Source organism: Gambusia affinis, linkage group LG19 (genome assembly GCF_019740435.1).
Source record: "Gambusia affinis linkage group LG19, SWU_Gaff_1.0, whole genome shotgun sequence".
NCBI classification, from domain to species: domain Eukaryota; kingdom Metazoa; phylum Chordata; class Actinopteri; order Cyprinodontiformes; family Poeciliidae; genus Gambusia; species Gambusia affinis.
Window position 1 is genome coordinate 20750121 of NC_057886.1, and position 12600 is coordinate 20762720.

A 12600-nucleotide genomic window follows, 5' to 3' on the forward strand; every position below is an offset into this window, starting at 1 on the left:
GGTGCACATTTACTTTCTTCTCTGTTTTCTGTTTAAGTGGAAGACTTGGAGGTTCCTTGAACTTTAACCTCTGTGTTTTGTCAGTTGTCTCCTCATTCTTCTGGCGAAGACATGGAGATCTCAGACGACGACGCCGAGGAAACGACCACCATAACGACCGTCACGACTCACCAGCCGACAGTCGCCTCAGGATCAACACCGTCATCCTCACAAGCCGCCTCCGCCGCCGGACTCCCGCAGCCGGCAGACCCGTCAGCCTCTCCGCCCCCCATCTCTGATTCCTCACAGCACTTTGGGACGTCCATGCACCCGCCGATTCCTTCCTACCCGCCCCATTTACCGCCCCCTCCTCCGCCCGGCTACTCCCTTCAGCCGCCGCCTCCGCCTGGGATTCCACCTCTTCCTCACATGGAGCTACACCCCGAGTATCCTCCCCCGATGCCCCACCACATGTACGATTACGCCACCTCCATGGAGCTGATGAACCAGTACAGCGGTGGAGCCCCGATGTCGTTCCAAATGCAAACCCACATGCTAAGCCGCCTGCATCAGATGCGTTTGTCGTCGTCCAATGGCACGGCAGGGCCGAGCGAGGCTGCGACCGGAGAATACGCATCCTACCATCTTCACTCTATGCCGCCGCACCACCCCTACATGGACCAAGAGGGCAATGGGGCGGGGGCTCACTACGACCAGGACCACAGATACATGCCACCCCATATGTCATACCCCTACCATGAACCCCACAGCACTCAGATACCACCGCCTCCACACCACAGCATCCCGCCTCCGCACTCCGGGTGGCCGCCGCACGTCTTACCGCCTCACTTCCAGTCCTACATGCCGCCGCCCGGCTACGGCACCATGCTGACCGGGGAGGGAGAAGAGTACAGCGCCTCTGGGGAGGCGATGCCCATGATGGCGGAGAATCCGCACGAAGCGACGGTGCAGATGGTGCTGGCCTCTTTGATCCAGGAGATGAAGAACATCGTGCAGCGGGACCTGAACCGCAAAATGGTGGAGAATGTCGCCTTCGCCACTTTTGATGAGTGGTGGGACAGGAAGGAGACCAAGGCGAAGGTAACCAATCAACTAATCAATCAACTTTGTTTCTGTAGTACATTTCACCAACAAGGCAGTTCAAAGTGCTTTGCATCATGAAAACGTCAGAAACGCGTCATTTTGACACGTTGTATGTTATATTTGGAAATTTCACACGTGCTCAGAATACTGGAGGGCAAAACGACGATCCTTTTCCACGCCGTCCAAAGCTGCGGTGGAATAATTAACTAAATGAAACCTGGAGTTGTAGGTATTATTAATTTGGTGCAGTGCGCTCCAGCAAAGAGAAAATTAACACAGAAAAACCGTTGAACCATTCAAAGCCACTTTTTTGAACCAGCAGCAGACATTACAGTTTGTCAAGTGTCATCATCAAAATCAACAAACATATTAGTCAATGTCCTGTTTATTATGGGTCAGAATCAACTTTGGGATTTTGGTCTGGGTTTAAAGAGACTCTGCTGTTGTTTTGCAGTTTTCTGGATGTTTGTTCTAGAGTTATGATGCATAGAAGCTGAATAGTAAATACTTCCATCACAAAATTCAAGTTATCAAACGTTTAGGGCTGCAGCCAACAATTATTTTTGTAATTGATTATTCTGACAATTAATCAGATAATCATATTAAAAAAATTACACATTCTGGAAATTTTTCAGTAAACCAGTTTATTTATACAATATTAGAAATACATTAATATATGCAAGTAAACAAATCAGTTAGTTTTTAAAATCAAAACAAATCCCAAGTAAATAAATGAAATTAAGGCTGCAATTAAGAAGTATTTGAGTTATTCCATAGTTATTCTATAGATTGTTCCGACGATTAATCGGATAAAAAAAATTAGCACTTTCTACATTTTTTTTCTCATAAACCTTTGCATTCAATGTTAAATATACAAAGAAATACTTTAATCCCTTTTAAAAAGAAGAAGATAAACATTTTATTGCTTAAGATGCTACAACATAGCATTCATTTAGTGAACAACTTCATTAGTTGTAGCAAAATATACGACTGCACCCAAAAATCCTTCTAACATCAACGTGCGAGAAGCTCAGCCCGTCTTGCTTGATTGACAGTAGTTGTGCCTAATTGAAGCCATTTGGGATTTTAAATTGTAAATGTTTTCCAGCCTTTCCAGACGATGGTTAGGGGCGTGTCTGCCTTACGGGACGATGAAAAGAAAGAGGAAAAGGTCAACCGTCCTCGAGAGCCTCTGACGTCTCTTGTGGATTGGGCAAAAAGTGGGGGCCTGGAGGGGCTTTCTCTTCGTGGAGCGCTGCGATTGCCTTCATTCAAGGTAACAATATCATAATTCTTTACATTTCAAATGATGCACATCTGTTGCTTGAAGCTTTTTGCCGTTTTAAGCATAATTTCTTATAAAAGACCAAGATGTTCCCTAATTTTAGATATTCTCATTTAATGTTTAGTGTTCCCAGATCGTGTGCTAATAAATACAACCGTAAAGCTCAGCTGGAACTATAACACTCATTGACTTTTGTCTTTACGATTAACAAATCATGTTGACGTTCAACGGTGCAGGTGAAAAGGAAAGAACCTCAGGAGTTCAAGGAGGGAGACTTAAAGAGGCCTCGGCCTTCAACGCCACCAGATGAAGATGATGAAGGTTTGTTGATGTTGCCGCTTTAGAAAGAGGGGTTTCAATTAATTGATAGAGAGGAATTAACTCTTAAGTTGATGTCTGGTTCTCAGCTGGGAGGATGCCAGAGGCAGACCGGCATGCAGCTGATCGGGACAACAAGAGGAGGAAAAAGAAGCCAAGAAGTCGCAAACCCTGGGAGCTTGATAGTGAAGGAGAGGAAACATCCGACGGCTCATCGAGCGAGAAGGCAGGAGACACTTTTATTACTTCTGAAACACATATTTCAAATTAGACTGGTGTATTTTGAGCCGAAGAAAATAACAGAATGTAAATATTCAGATAGGACTCAAATGATTAATCAATTTTTCAAGTAATTGTCAACTAATTCAGTAAACGATTATTTATTAAATGGAGTATACAAACTCAAAAAGGCCATTTTCTGAGACAATAACACAATAATCAATAATTAAGATAAAACATCCATCCATCCATCTTCTTCCGCTTATCTGCGGTCGGGTCGCGGGGGTAGCAGCTTCAGAAGGGAGGCCCAGACTTAAAACATATTAGATATAAAATATAGTAGGGCTGAAATGATTAATTGTGATAAACTGATGATTAAAATAATTGTCAACTAATTTACTAATCAATTAATCATTAACTGGAGTGTATAGACTCATCTTCCTCAACATAATCAGAACAGTAGCTAAGCCAAAAATGTACAAAAATATCATGACTGGAATGATTAATCTGATTAATTGTAAATTAATCAATTATTGAAATAATTGTGAACTAATGTAGTTATCAATTAACCGTTAACTGGAGTGTATAAACTCAACAAAGGTTATTTGCTGAGAACGTTTTCAGAGGCTTCTGGTTAGAGGAAATATGTGTGAATGTGCCAATTTTTCTATCCGATTAATCGTCAGAACAATTGATTCCTAAAATAATCATTAGTTGCAGCCCAACTTGATCGTTTTCGGGGTAATTCCTGTTTTTCGCTAGATGGCAGCATTTCACTTATAATGTTTTCCTTTTGCCCCCAGGAGGACGAAGAAGTGGAAAGTGAAAAGGAATCAGATGGTAAAACTCAATAATTCTCTCAATGTTTATTTTTCTACGTTCAATAAAGAAACCAGTTATTATATAACTTTGTTTCCTCTTATAGATGACGGGCTCAGTAGTGACAGCGATGATGAGAGCCTGTCTTCGTCCTCTGACGGTTCTTCCTCTTCGGGGTCCTCCTCTTCGTCCTCATCTGAGGACGAGGAGGAGGAGGAAGGGGAGCTAGTGGAAAGCGCCAGTCCGGACTCCATGGATGAGTCAACAATGGACAGCACAACTGAGAAAGAGGATGACAGGCATGTTGTCATTTTTAAAAAAAAAGATCCATGCGTTTTATTTCTCACTGTCGGAAGTTAAAATCGGATGAAATTTCTCCTGTTTCAGGTTAATTAGGATCAACAAAATTAATCCTGTTTGCTAAAATCCAAAACAAATAAATAAATATTCAAGTAAAACCGCTTAGCAGATGAAATTATTTTGGTCCAACATGTTCAAATCGATATTTTCCAGCTGGGTGTGTTGTCTGACATAAACCTGCTGCAGTAAGCAATAAATCAATTGATCACCTGATCATTTAAAACTAGATTGATAATTTCCATTTACATCATTCATCATTTTTCTCTTCTCTCTGTTTCTACCATAAACTGGATGGTAAAAGTCTTCAGTCATTTTATTTGTTGTTTCTGTTGCTTTGTATATTTAATTTATCTTTCATTAATTTATGTTTCAGTGTTAAATGTTCTTTAGAAATCAAAGTTTTATTGATCTTAGAGAAAGTGTTCCTGCATTATTGTGCCATTATTACCACTATATTACTTGAAAATAGTCCCAAAACAACAATATTATCATTTATCGCTTTTCTGACGATATATCGTCCAGTATAATTTTATATCGTGACGGGCCTATTTCAGTTGGTTTATTTGATATATCTTCCAATTCCAGGGTAAAATATTCACTAGAAATGAAAGTTTATTCATCTTTAAGAGGGTGAACGTATTATACTTATTATGCTTTTTGAAAATAGTCTCAAAATAACAATATTATCGTTTATCACAATAAATTCTGTAGCATTTTATCATCCAGCAAAATTTTCATTGTGACAGGAATAATCTGACAATTCATCTGTGTAAATCAGGAAAATATTTTAAAATAATTTAATATGCAGTGGGATCTGAAGTAGAAATATGTTGGGTTAATTAGTTTTGATAACTATCCAGTCTTTATTTCCTGCTCAAATTATTTTTTCTTCTGTTTTTCTCAGGGATATTGTTGCAGCTGCTGTTCCGAAGCTCGACATCAAAAAAGGTGGGTCTGCATTTTTTATCTTGTTTTTATTAAGCCTCCAAAACCAGGAGCAAATTAAAAATAAAAGTCAGAAAAACCTTTGATTTCACTTAAAATTTGGAAAACATAACCTTAAGGTCTGAGGCCTATTTGGATTATTTTCTCCAATATCTGCCTCCCTTTAGAGGTCCAGTTGGGATTAAAGTCACAATTCTCAGATTAAAGTTGGAATTTTGATTTAAAAACTAAAAGTCAGAATAAACTTTCACTGTTAATCTGATTCCGTCATTCAGTCTCTGAGTTACATTTGCATAATCTGTCTCTCCTTTAGGTGTTTCTAAGGACATCAAGGCCGATATCCCGGCGGCTCCTTCCTCTCCACTCGGCCCTCGCCCTTCGTCTCCAAACGCTTTCGTTCCACCGCTGAAGAAACGCAGGAAGACTGTTTCCTTCTCCACAGAGGAGAACGACAGCAAACCTCCGCTCCCGGCTCCGTCGCCAACGCAACCGGGAAGCGAGGCTCCGCCCACCCCCGACAAGCCTCTGGACTCCCCCGTCGCTCTCACGCCGCCGCCTTCCTGCCGACCCGCTCACAGCATCCAGCTGCTCCCCTTCGCCTCGAAACCCGGCGAAGGCAACGCGCTCATCGTCCCGCCGCCGAGCCGGAACCAGGACCCCGAGGAGTCCAAGAAGACACCGCTGGTTCCCTCCCCGAAATCCCCTGGCAAGCGGGTCGCTGGCAAAGACTCGCCCCGACCCGCCGCCGCTCCGGTCATGGTGTGCCGCACCGTTCAGAACCTTCCGCTGGACCACGCCTCGATGTGTCGCATGGCGTTCGAGGAAGCCCCTGCGGCGCCGGGAAACAAGCGGTCCAGAGGCCGGACCCGGACGCCCAGCGTGTGCCACGCCGTCAGGGAGGATGAGGAGTACGAGGAGGATGGTGAGCAGCGGCTGAGGATCAGGGAGCAGGTCGGCGCGTCCAGCCTTCTGCAGCTGGCCGGCGCGGACCTGTCGGTGCTGGCGGACGTGGCGCTGAAAATGGACCCGGACGCCGGGGACTCCGAGGAGACGGAGACGTCGGACGAGGCTGAGGAGCAGAAGATGGAGGGCGACCCGTTCTCCCTGGAGTCGCTGGCTCTGGTGATGAGTCCCGGCGGCGTCGTCGTACTTCTGGAGCACAACTACTGCAAACCTCCGGCGCTCGCCACCGTGACGTCCGGCGCCAGGAAACCCGCCGCCAGGCAGGACGCGTCCGTTTTGGTGTCAGCGGACCTCAACTCCATCTCTGGAGTCCTGGAGGCGCCGGAGGAGGTGATCGGGGAGGCGGCGCCGCTCAGAGGAGACAAAGGCGAATACTTCTCCCCGGTGGGAGATCTGGGCGACTCTGATGATAACAGACAGATGGCGCCGGTGTCTCCGTCACCAAAGAGGAAGAATTACGTCGGCAAAGGATTGGAGGTCGACCAGGACAAGAGCGAGAAGAGGAAGAGGAAAGACAAGGAGAACCTGGAGCCGCATCGCACGAAAAAGCAGAAGGAGCCGCTCGGCAAGAAGCAAAGGAAGAGGAAGCTGGAGGTGGGTGGCGTCAACACCTTCTGGGATTAAAGTCAGAACTCTGGGATTTGAGTCAGAGTTTTCAGATTACAGTGAGAATTCCCAGATTAAAGTGTGAATTCTGATTTTAAAAAAGTCAGAATTCCCAAACTAAAACCAGAATTCTCAGATTAGTCAGAATTTTCAGAATAATATAAAAATTCTGACGAAAGAGTCAGAATTCTGGGATTAAAATCTGAATTCTGGGATTAAAATCAAAATTCTGGGATAAAAGTAAAAATTCTGATTTGAAAAAGTCAAATTAAAATCAAAATTCTCAGATTAAAGTGAGTCCAGAACTAAAGTCAGAAAAAGTTGCACCAAAAAGCAGAAGCTGCAGTTTGGTACCAAACAGGAAGCGGAAGCTGGAGGTGTGCGGTTTCCCCATCGGTGAAACAACGGTGACGTTGCCTTTGTTTTAAAACCCACAGTCAGTTCACGTCATGGCGACATATTTGCATCGTCATTATTACGCCACACGTGTTTTTCCACTTGAAAAGAACAGACTTACAGTTTTGTCCCAAGTTGTGGTTATGTTACTTTGTTATGGTAATAATAGCGACTCGAACTCCAATACGGGTCTTGAAAAATATTTGTAATTCTCTACTTTAGGAAACCAGTCACAGAAAAAAGTAGGACTTGTATCCCTTAACTGTTCAGTTACTGCAATCAGTTGTATTTTCAAGCAGGTTTTATGGAATCAACCAACTCAGGCCCTGTTTACATGACAGTGATCCAACGAAAATTTTATTTTTGTTTCATTTCTGTTAACACATTTAAATGAAGACGTTCTAATTACAAACTTTGTTTTCACAGTAACGGTACACATCAAAAAGGTGTAATGCCCTTGCCACGCCACTAGTTGGTGCTAGGTTTTTTTTAAACTAAGTGCGCGTGTATTTAAAAAACAAAGTTCTACCTGAAAGCCCGTCGATTTGCGTATCAGGTACCGTTCCTCCAGATATTGGGTCAGTGTGTCTGATTAGGGTGCAGTTGGGATAAAGTGGGATAACTTTGCTGAAACACGTTGTTTGAGCTTTCACTGTGTCCGTAGTTCTCTAGAGCAGAGCGCTGAACAAGCGAGCGTGTATTTTGCCACCTGTGTGGTGCAGAGCGGCGAAGAGACGCTGAAGGAACCGTATCTGACGGGGAAACACGAACTGTAGTAACACCAGCGTTCCCAGTTTCTTCTTCTGTGGATTGTAGGAAGCAGCTGTTTTGCGTCATCCTATGCATGAGCTTGGGATTCCCTGACAGAAAAGATCCATTTACTCTGTTTACAAGACAACGGATTCCGGTACGTTTCAGAACCATTGCACTCTGGAACCCGTTTTCAGTCTGCATTTATTTAATTTAAACGTTCGGTGGTTTCGTGTAAATGTGAAAAAAAAAGGATAAAAGAGGCACCATTTTGGGAGTATTTAAGATATTTAAGATAAAAATAATTCAGCATTTTTATCTTAGATCTTCCAAATAACTTTGGTTAAGGACCAGCTGTGATTTTTAAATCTAGATACAACAACAAATGTGGGCTTTTGTTGTTTTCAGTTCATTTCCACAGAGATATTTTATATCCAAACGAGTTTTATTTGACTGGCCTGAGACAAAACAGCCGTTTTAAGTTGTAATAAAGGACCTAACACTTTTTCACCAATACTAAGGAACTATTTTCTTAAAATAAGCTCTTATATCTTGCTTAAAAGTTTTTTTTGTCTTATTTTAAGTGTTCTACGATATTTACACTAGAAACTAGACCGAAATTACTTGGTAAGATTTAGTATTTTTGCAGTGTAGCAGAGTGTTTTACTACATGTACTTACTGACTGGCGCGGATCCCTTCTGGTTCCGACTTTGTATTCATTTGTTCACCTTAAATATTAACAATATGATACGATGTTACCAACAACGAGTCGTTTTCCCTGCAGGAATCAGATTTTGAGGAAGACGTTGACGTGGAGGAGCTGGAGTCTGGAGAACTTTCCAGTTCGGACACTGAGAACGAAGTGACCGAAGGAATGAGGAAGAGCGAGCGTCTCTTTCTGCAGGAGGCCGGGGTAACGTCGTCGCAGCGCTGGCCCAAACCGAGGCCGGCGCCTGAGCCGCTGCTTTTAAAGTTTGAAAACCGCAGCGAGTTTGAGCAAATGACCATCCTGTATGACATCTGGAACTCGGGTCTGGACGGGGAAGACCTGAGCTTCCTGAAGAAGACGTACGAGAAGCTGCTGCAGGACGACCACAGCTCTGACTGGCTCAACGACACCCACTGGGTCAACCACACTGATATCCTTTTTAACTGGCCTCTCTTTGACCTAGAATTGGCTGCTCAGTGGGAAAATTTCCACAGAAACATGAAGGTGTCCAAACTGCGGCGCGGGGGCCATTTCTAGCCCGCTTAGTTATTTTATTCGGCCCTCAACCACAATACAAACATGGCAGAAGCTTGTTTTTCCAGCTCAAAATTTGAGGTTGAACCAGTTAAAAAATGAAATCTTACTGAAGCCGAGAGGGGTCTTAATTACTTTTCATTTCTCTTTATAAGAAGAGATTTATGTTATTACAAAACTACAATGTCCGTTTTCTCAAGATAATGAGTTGATTTCTCAATTTACGCATTTATTTTTTCTCAATTATTTTGTTCAGTTAAGTTAATTTAAAATTTTTTACTTTTTCCTGCTGGTTTTCTGGACCTAACAACTTCCTGATGGTTTTCTTGAGATAACAAGTTAATTTCCCATTTTCCGCATTTACTTTTATCAGCCGGTTTTCTCAATCTTCTTTTTCACATATTTTTTGCTGATGGATTTAGACTTCTTTACAAACTTAGCTAAAAATGAACAAACCAAAAAAGAAAATCTATCTTTTGTGTCCCTCGATTACTTTCAACTTTGACAGTTTTGGCCAGGAGGTACCAATGATTAAATCGATTGTCGAAGTGGACCTGTTTCTCGTTGCCCTTGACCTCTGACCTGCACTAACCAATTTGCCAAACCCCCGGCGTAAAAAGAAGAGCGCGGACGGCCAGCTGCGGGAGCATGTGACGGGATGCGCCAGGAGCGAAGGCTACTACGCCATCAGCCGCAAGGAGAAGGACGTCTACCTGGACCTGGACCTGCCTGAGCAGGTCATACGGGAAGTCGAAAACGTCGACACCTCGGTGAGTTTTTATGATCTAACTGCAAGCTTTTTAACTCTTTATGTATTATTTTATCTTTTTGAAAGGCTTTCTTAAATTTCCACTTAAGAACTAATTTTATATGCAGTGAGAAGGTTTGGTTTTGATTCTTGGAGGATTTTTTTGAGCTTTTTTCATCTCTGGTTGGTTATTCCTGTTTTTAAGTTGATATTGGTGTCAAGTCGAACTGCAACTGTCGATTATTTTACTAATCGATTATTCAGACTGTTAATTGGATAAAGAAATTGGATTTTTCAATTTCACCACTTGTGCCTTTTATATGTACTTTTAGAAATTCATTAAAGATCCAAATAAACAATTAAATTCCTTTTTTAAATGTGAAAATGTTTATTTTTTAAAATACAACACCATATGTGAAATGCTTGTGCTTTCTGGTTGATTTGACATCATAAAAGCGCAGGGCTGATCTGCTGACTGTTTTTGATCAAGTTGTAAACTGTTAGTAACCTAATAGAAAAATATGCTTAATATCAGATTTTATTTTATTTTATTTTTTTTACAGAATTTGAGGCTTGATCTGTAGTACATATTAAAAGACGCCTGTTTTATCTTAAATGCAAAACCTATATATATTTTAATCAGTTTTAATCTGTTGTTTTTAGCAAATTGCATGTTTTAAAGTCTGCATAGTTGATTATTTGGTTACTAAGTGAATTGACGATTATTTGAATAATCGATTAATCGTGATTAATTAGATTAATTGCTTCAGGCCAGTGTAAAGTGTAGATGCGAATGAGAGAAACTGTTTAAAAGTGTTTTTATCCCCAAATACTCTGAAAAAACTGAAACATAAGTGTCTTGTCTGGATTTGATTTTATTCAACAGTTTTGTTGACGTAATTTGATTTAACAGTAGGAGTTCCCTTTGGGTTGCTTGTTAAATTAGGTTTGTGTGTTTTTGTGGGAAGTAATTGGGTGTGGGTGATTGTAAAAACATTTGGCCAACATGACTAAAAACGTCAAAAACAAGTTGAAAAGAAATATTTGCTTCTTCTTAAACTCAAATAATTTCCATGCAAAAGCAAAATCTGTACCAACAAGATTTATGTAAGGTTTTAAAAAGCACCTAACTGTAAAAACTTTTAGTTTTCCGGCTGGTTCTTTTAAGACAAGTGTCATAAAGCGCTTCACAACAAGACAAATTCTCTAAAAGCAAACAATAAATCTGATTATTAACCAGAAATTAATTTAAAATTAAGAGAAACATGTAATTTTAAGCTCTTTCTGTTCTGTCAGGTTCTTTAACATAACAATAATTTTTAAATGAAAGCCGTCTAATACAAAACCACAACATAAAAACATACTCTGAAATTGGAAGAGTCGCAGAAGATTTTTTGTTGAGACAAGCTTGACAATGAATCAGGCCAGAAAGAAGTAAAAGTTTCAGTATCTCCAGATCAGGATGGGATCCAAAAGACTGTTATTATTTAGCAATATTTCCTCGGTCATAAAACGAGCTGGCAGGAACATCCACAGTGAAAGCCGAGCTGAAAATCAGAGCAAGAACAGATCTGGCAAGAGGCATTAAAAGATTGATGGCCGTCTGGATTTGAAGGCGCAGATTCAATCGACTCAACTGCAAACATTTAAGATGCTTCAAAGTTAATTTAGTCCTAATTTGCTTTGTTTGCTGTAAGTTGAGGGAGTTTGATTGCTATAAATAATAAAACATGGCGGCTAAAGGCAAACATTTGATCCCCGTTTAATAAAACAAGCCTGAGAGATCATCTCTAAAATCCATTTCTCTGTGGTTTGCATGGAATAGATTTTATTTCTGTGGCAGAAACGCTGGGTTATATTTAGAAAAGAAAAATTTAATGATGGTGTTATTTTACAGAAAATATTCCAAGCTCTGAATATTTACTGCTCAAAGCGATTTAAATGTTCTGTTGCTCTCATAATCACAGTATAAAAACAGTTTTCAGAAGCAGAAATATTTTCAGCTTGACCCAAAAATATTTATAGCAAAGACCTTGAATGGTGACTACCAGAAGCGGTGGAAAAGAAAATTATTTATGTCTGTTAAATCACTTTAAAATGAACTTCTCTTGAATTACAAGAAGAGAGAAAATGGATGTTTTTCTCAAAAATGACGAATCGTCTGAGGTTCAGCTGCAGAGCATTCATCAGTAAAGCGTAAAAGAAAATTGCTTTTGGGAACCAATCTGCTACGTGGAGTTATTTTTAAACCAGGTGAAGCTAAAACTGTCACTTGAGTTTTGGGTAGAACTTATTTACAAAGGTTTTTATTTCTATTTCATCTTAGAAGCAAAATGTAAATGTATTTTGTACAGTTTTGGCATAATTACAGCCCCTTAGTGTGTGGTTCTTTCAGCAAATTACCATTTTTAGAGTCTATGCTCCAGTAAAGGATTAATAGATTACTGAATTAGTTTGCAATTATTTACACAATTAGTTAATCATGATTAATTTAATCAGATTAATCACAATAATCCGATTAATCACAATTTATTGTTTCAGTTCCACTTAAAACCTGTTGGAAAAACCGTTTTCACGATGCATCCTGTGTCATTTCTGACTTTTTCACCTTCAAAGTTGCGATTGCTTCCTCTTTAGATCACATCAAAATAAAACAAAATATTTTAAGCTGCTACTTCCTCTTCAGCAATAACAGAGGATTGATTATGAAGCTGAAAATAAAACCAGTCATGTAATAAATGGCTATAATTTCTCCCTTATGTAGTAATTTTCCTTGTTTGAAAGACATTTCCAGTATTTTTTTACATTAACATGTTAATATTTCTGGTTATTCTAGTAAATAAAATACAGTTTTTGGTAATTTC

General features: G+C 40.6%; 1 protein-coding gene across 3 annotated transcripts in view; it reads left to right on the forward strand.

Annotated features, from left to right (window-relative positions):
* The window catches only part of setd1a (SET domain containing 1A, histone lysine methyltransferase), a 31658-nt gene that overhangs the window by 10268 nt on the left and 8790 nt on the right, over positions 1-12600 (forward strand). For all 3 annotated transcript variants that reach the window (XM_044100206.1, XM_044100205.1, XM_044100207.1), the window contains exons 8-17: positions 85-1080; positions 2192-2359; positions 2605-2689; positions 2776-2912; positions 3709-3745; positions 3831-4023; positions 4989-5032; positions 5343-6586; positions 8530-8884; positions 9577-9758. In XM_044100206.1, the coding sequence (XP_043956141.1) occupies positions 85-1080; positions 2192-2359; positions 2605-2689; positions 2776-2912; positions 3709-3745; positions 3831-4023; positions 4989-5032; positions 5343-6586; positions 8530-8884; positions 9577-9758 (3441 nt within the window). The remainder of the gene's footprint in view (positions 1-84; positions 1081-2191; positions 2360-2604; positions 2690-2775; positions 2913-3708; positions 3746-3830; positions 4024-4988; positions 5033-5342; positions 6587-8529; positions 8885-9576; positions 9759-12600) is intronic.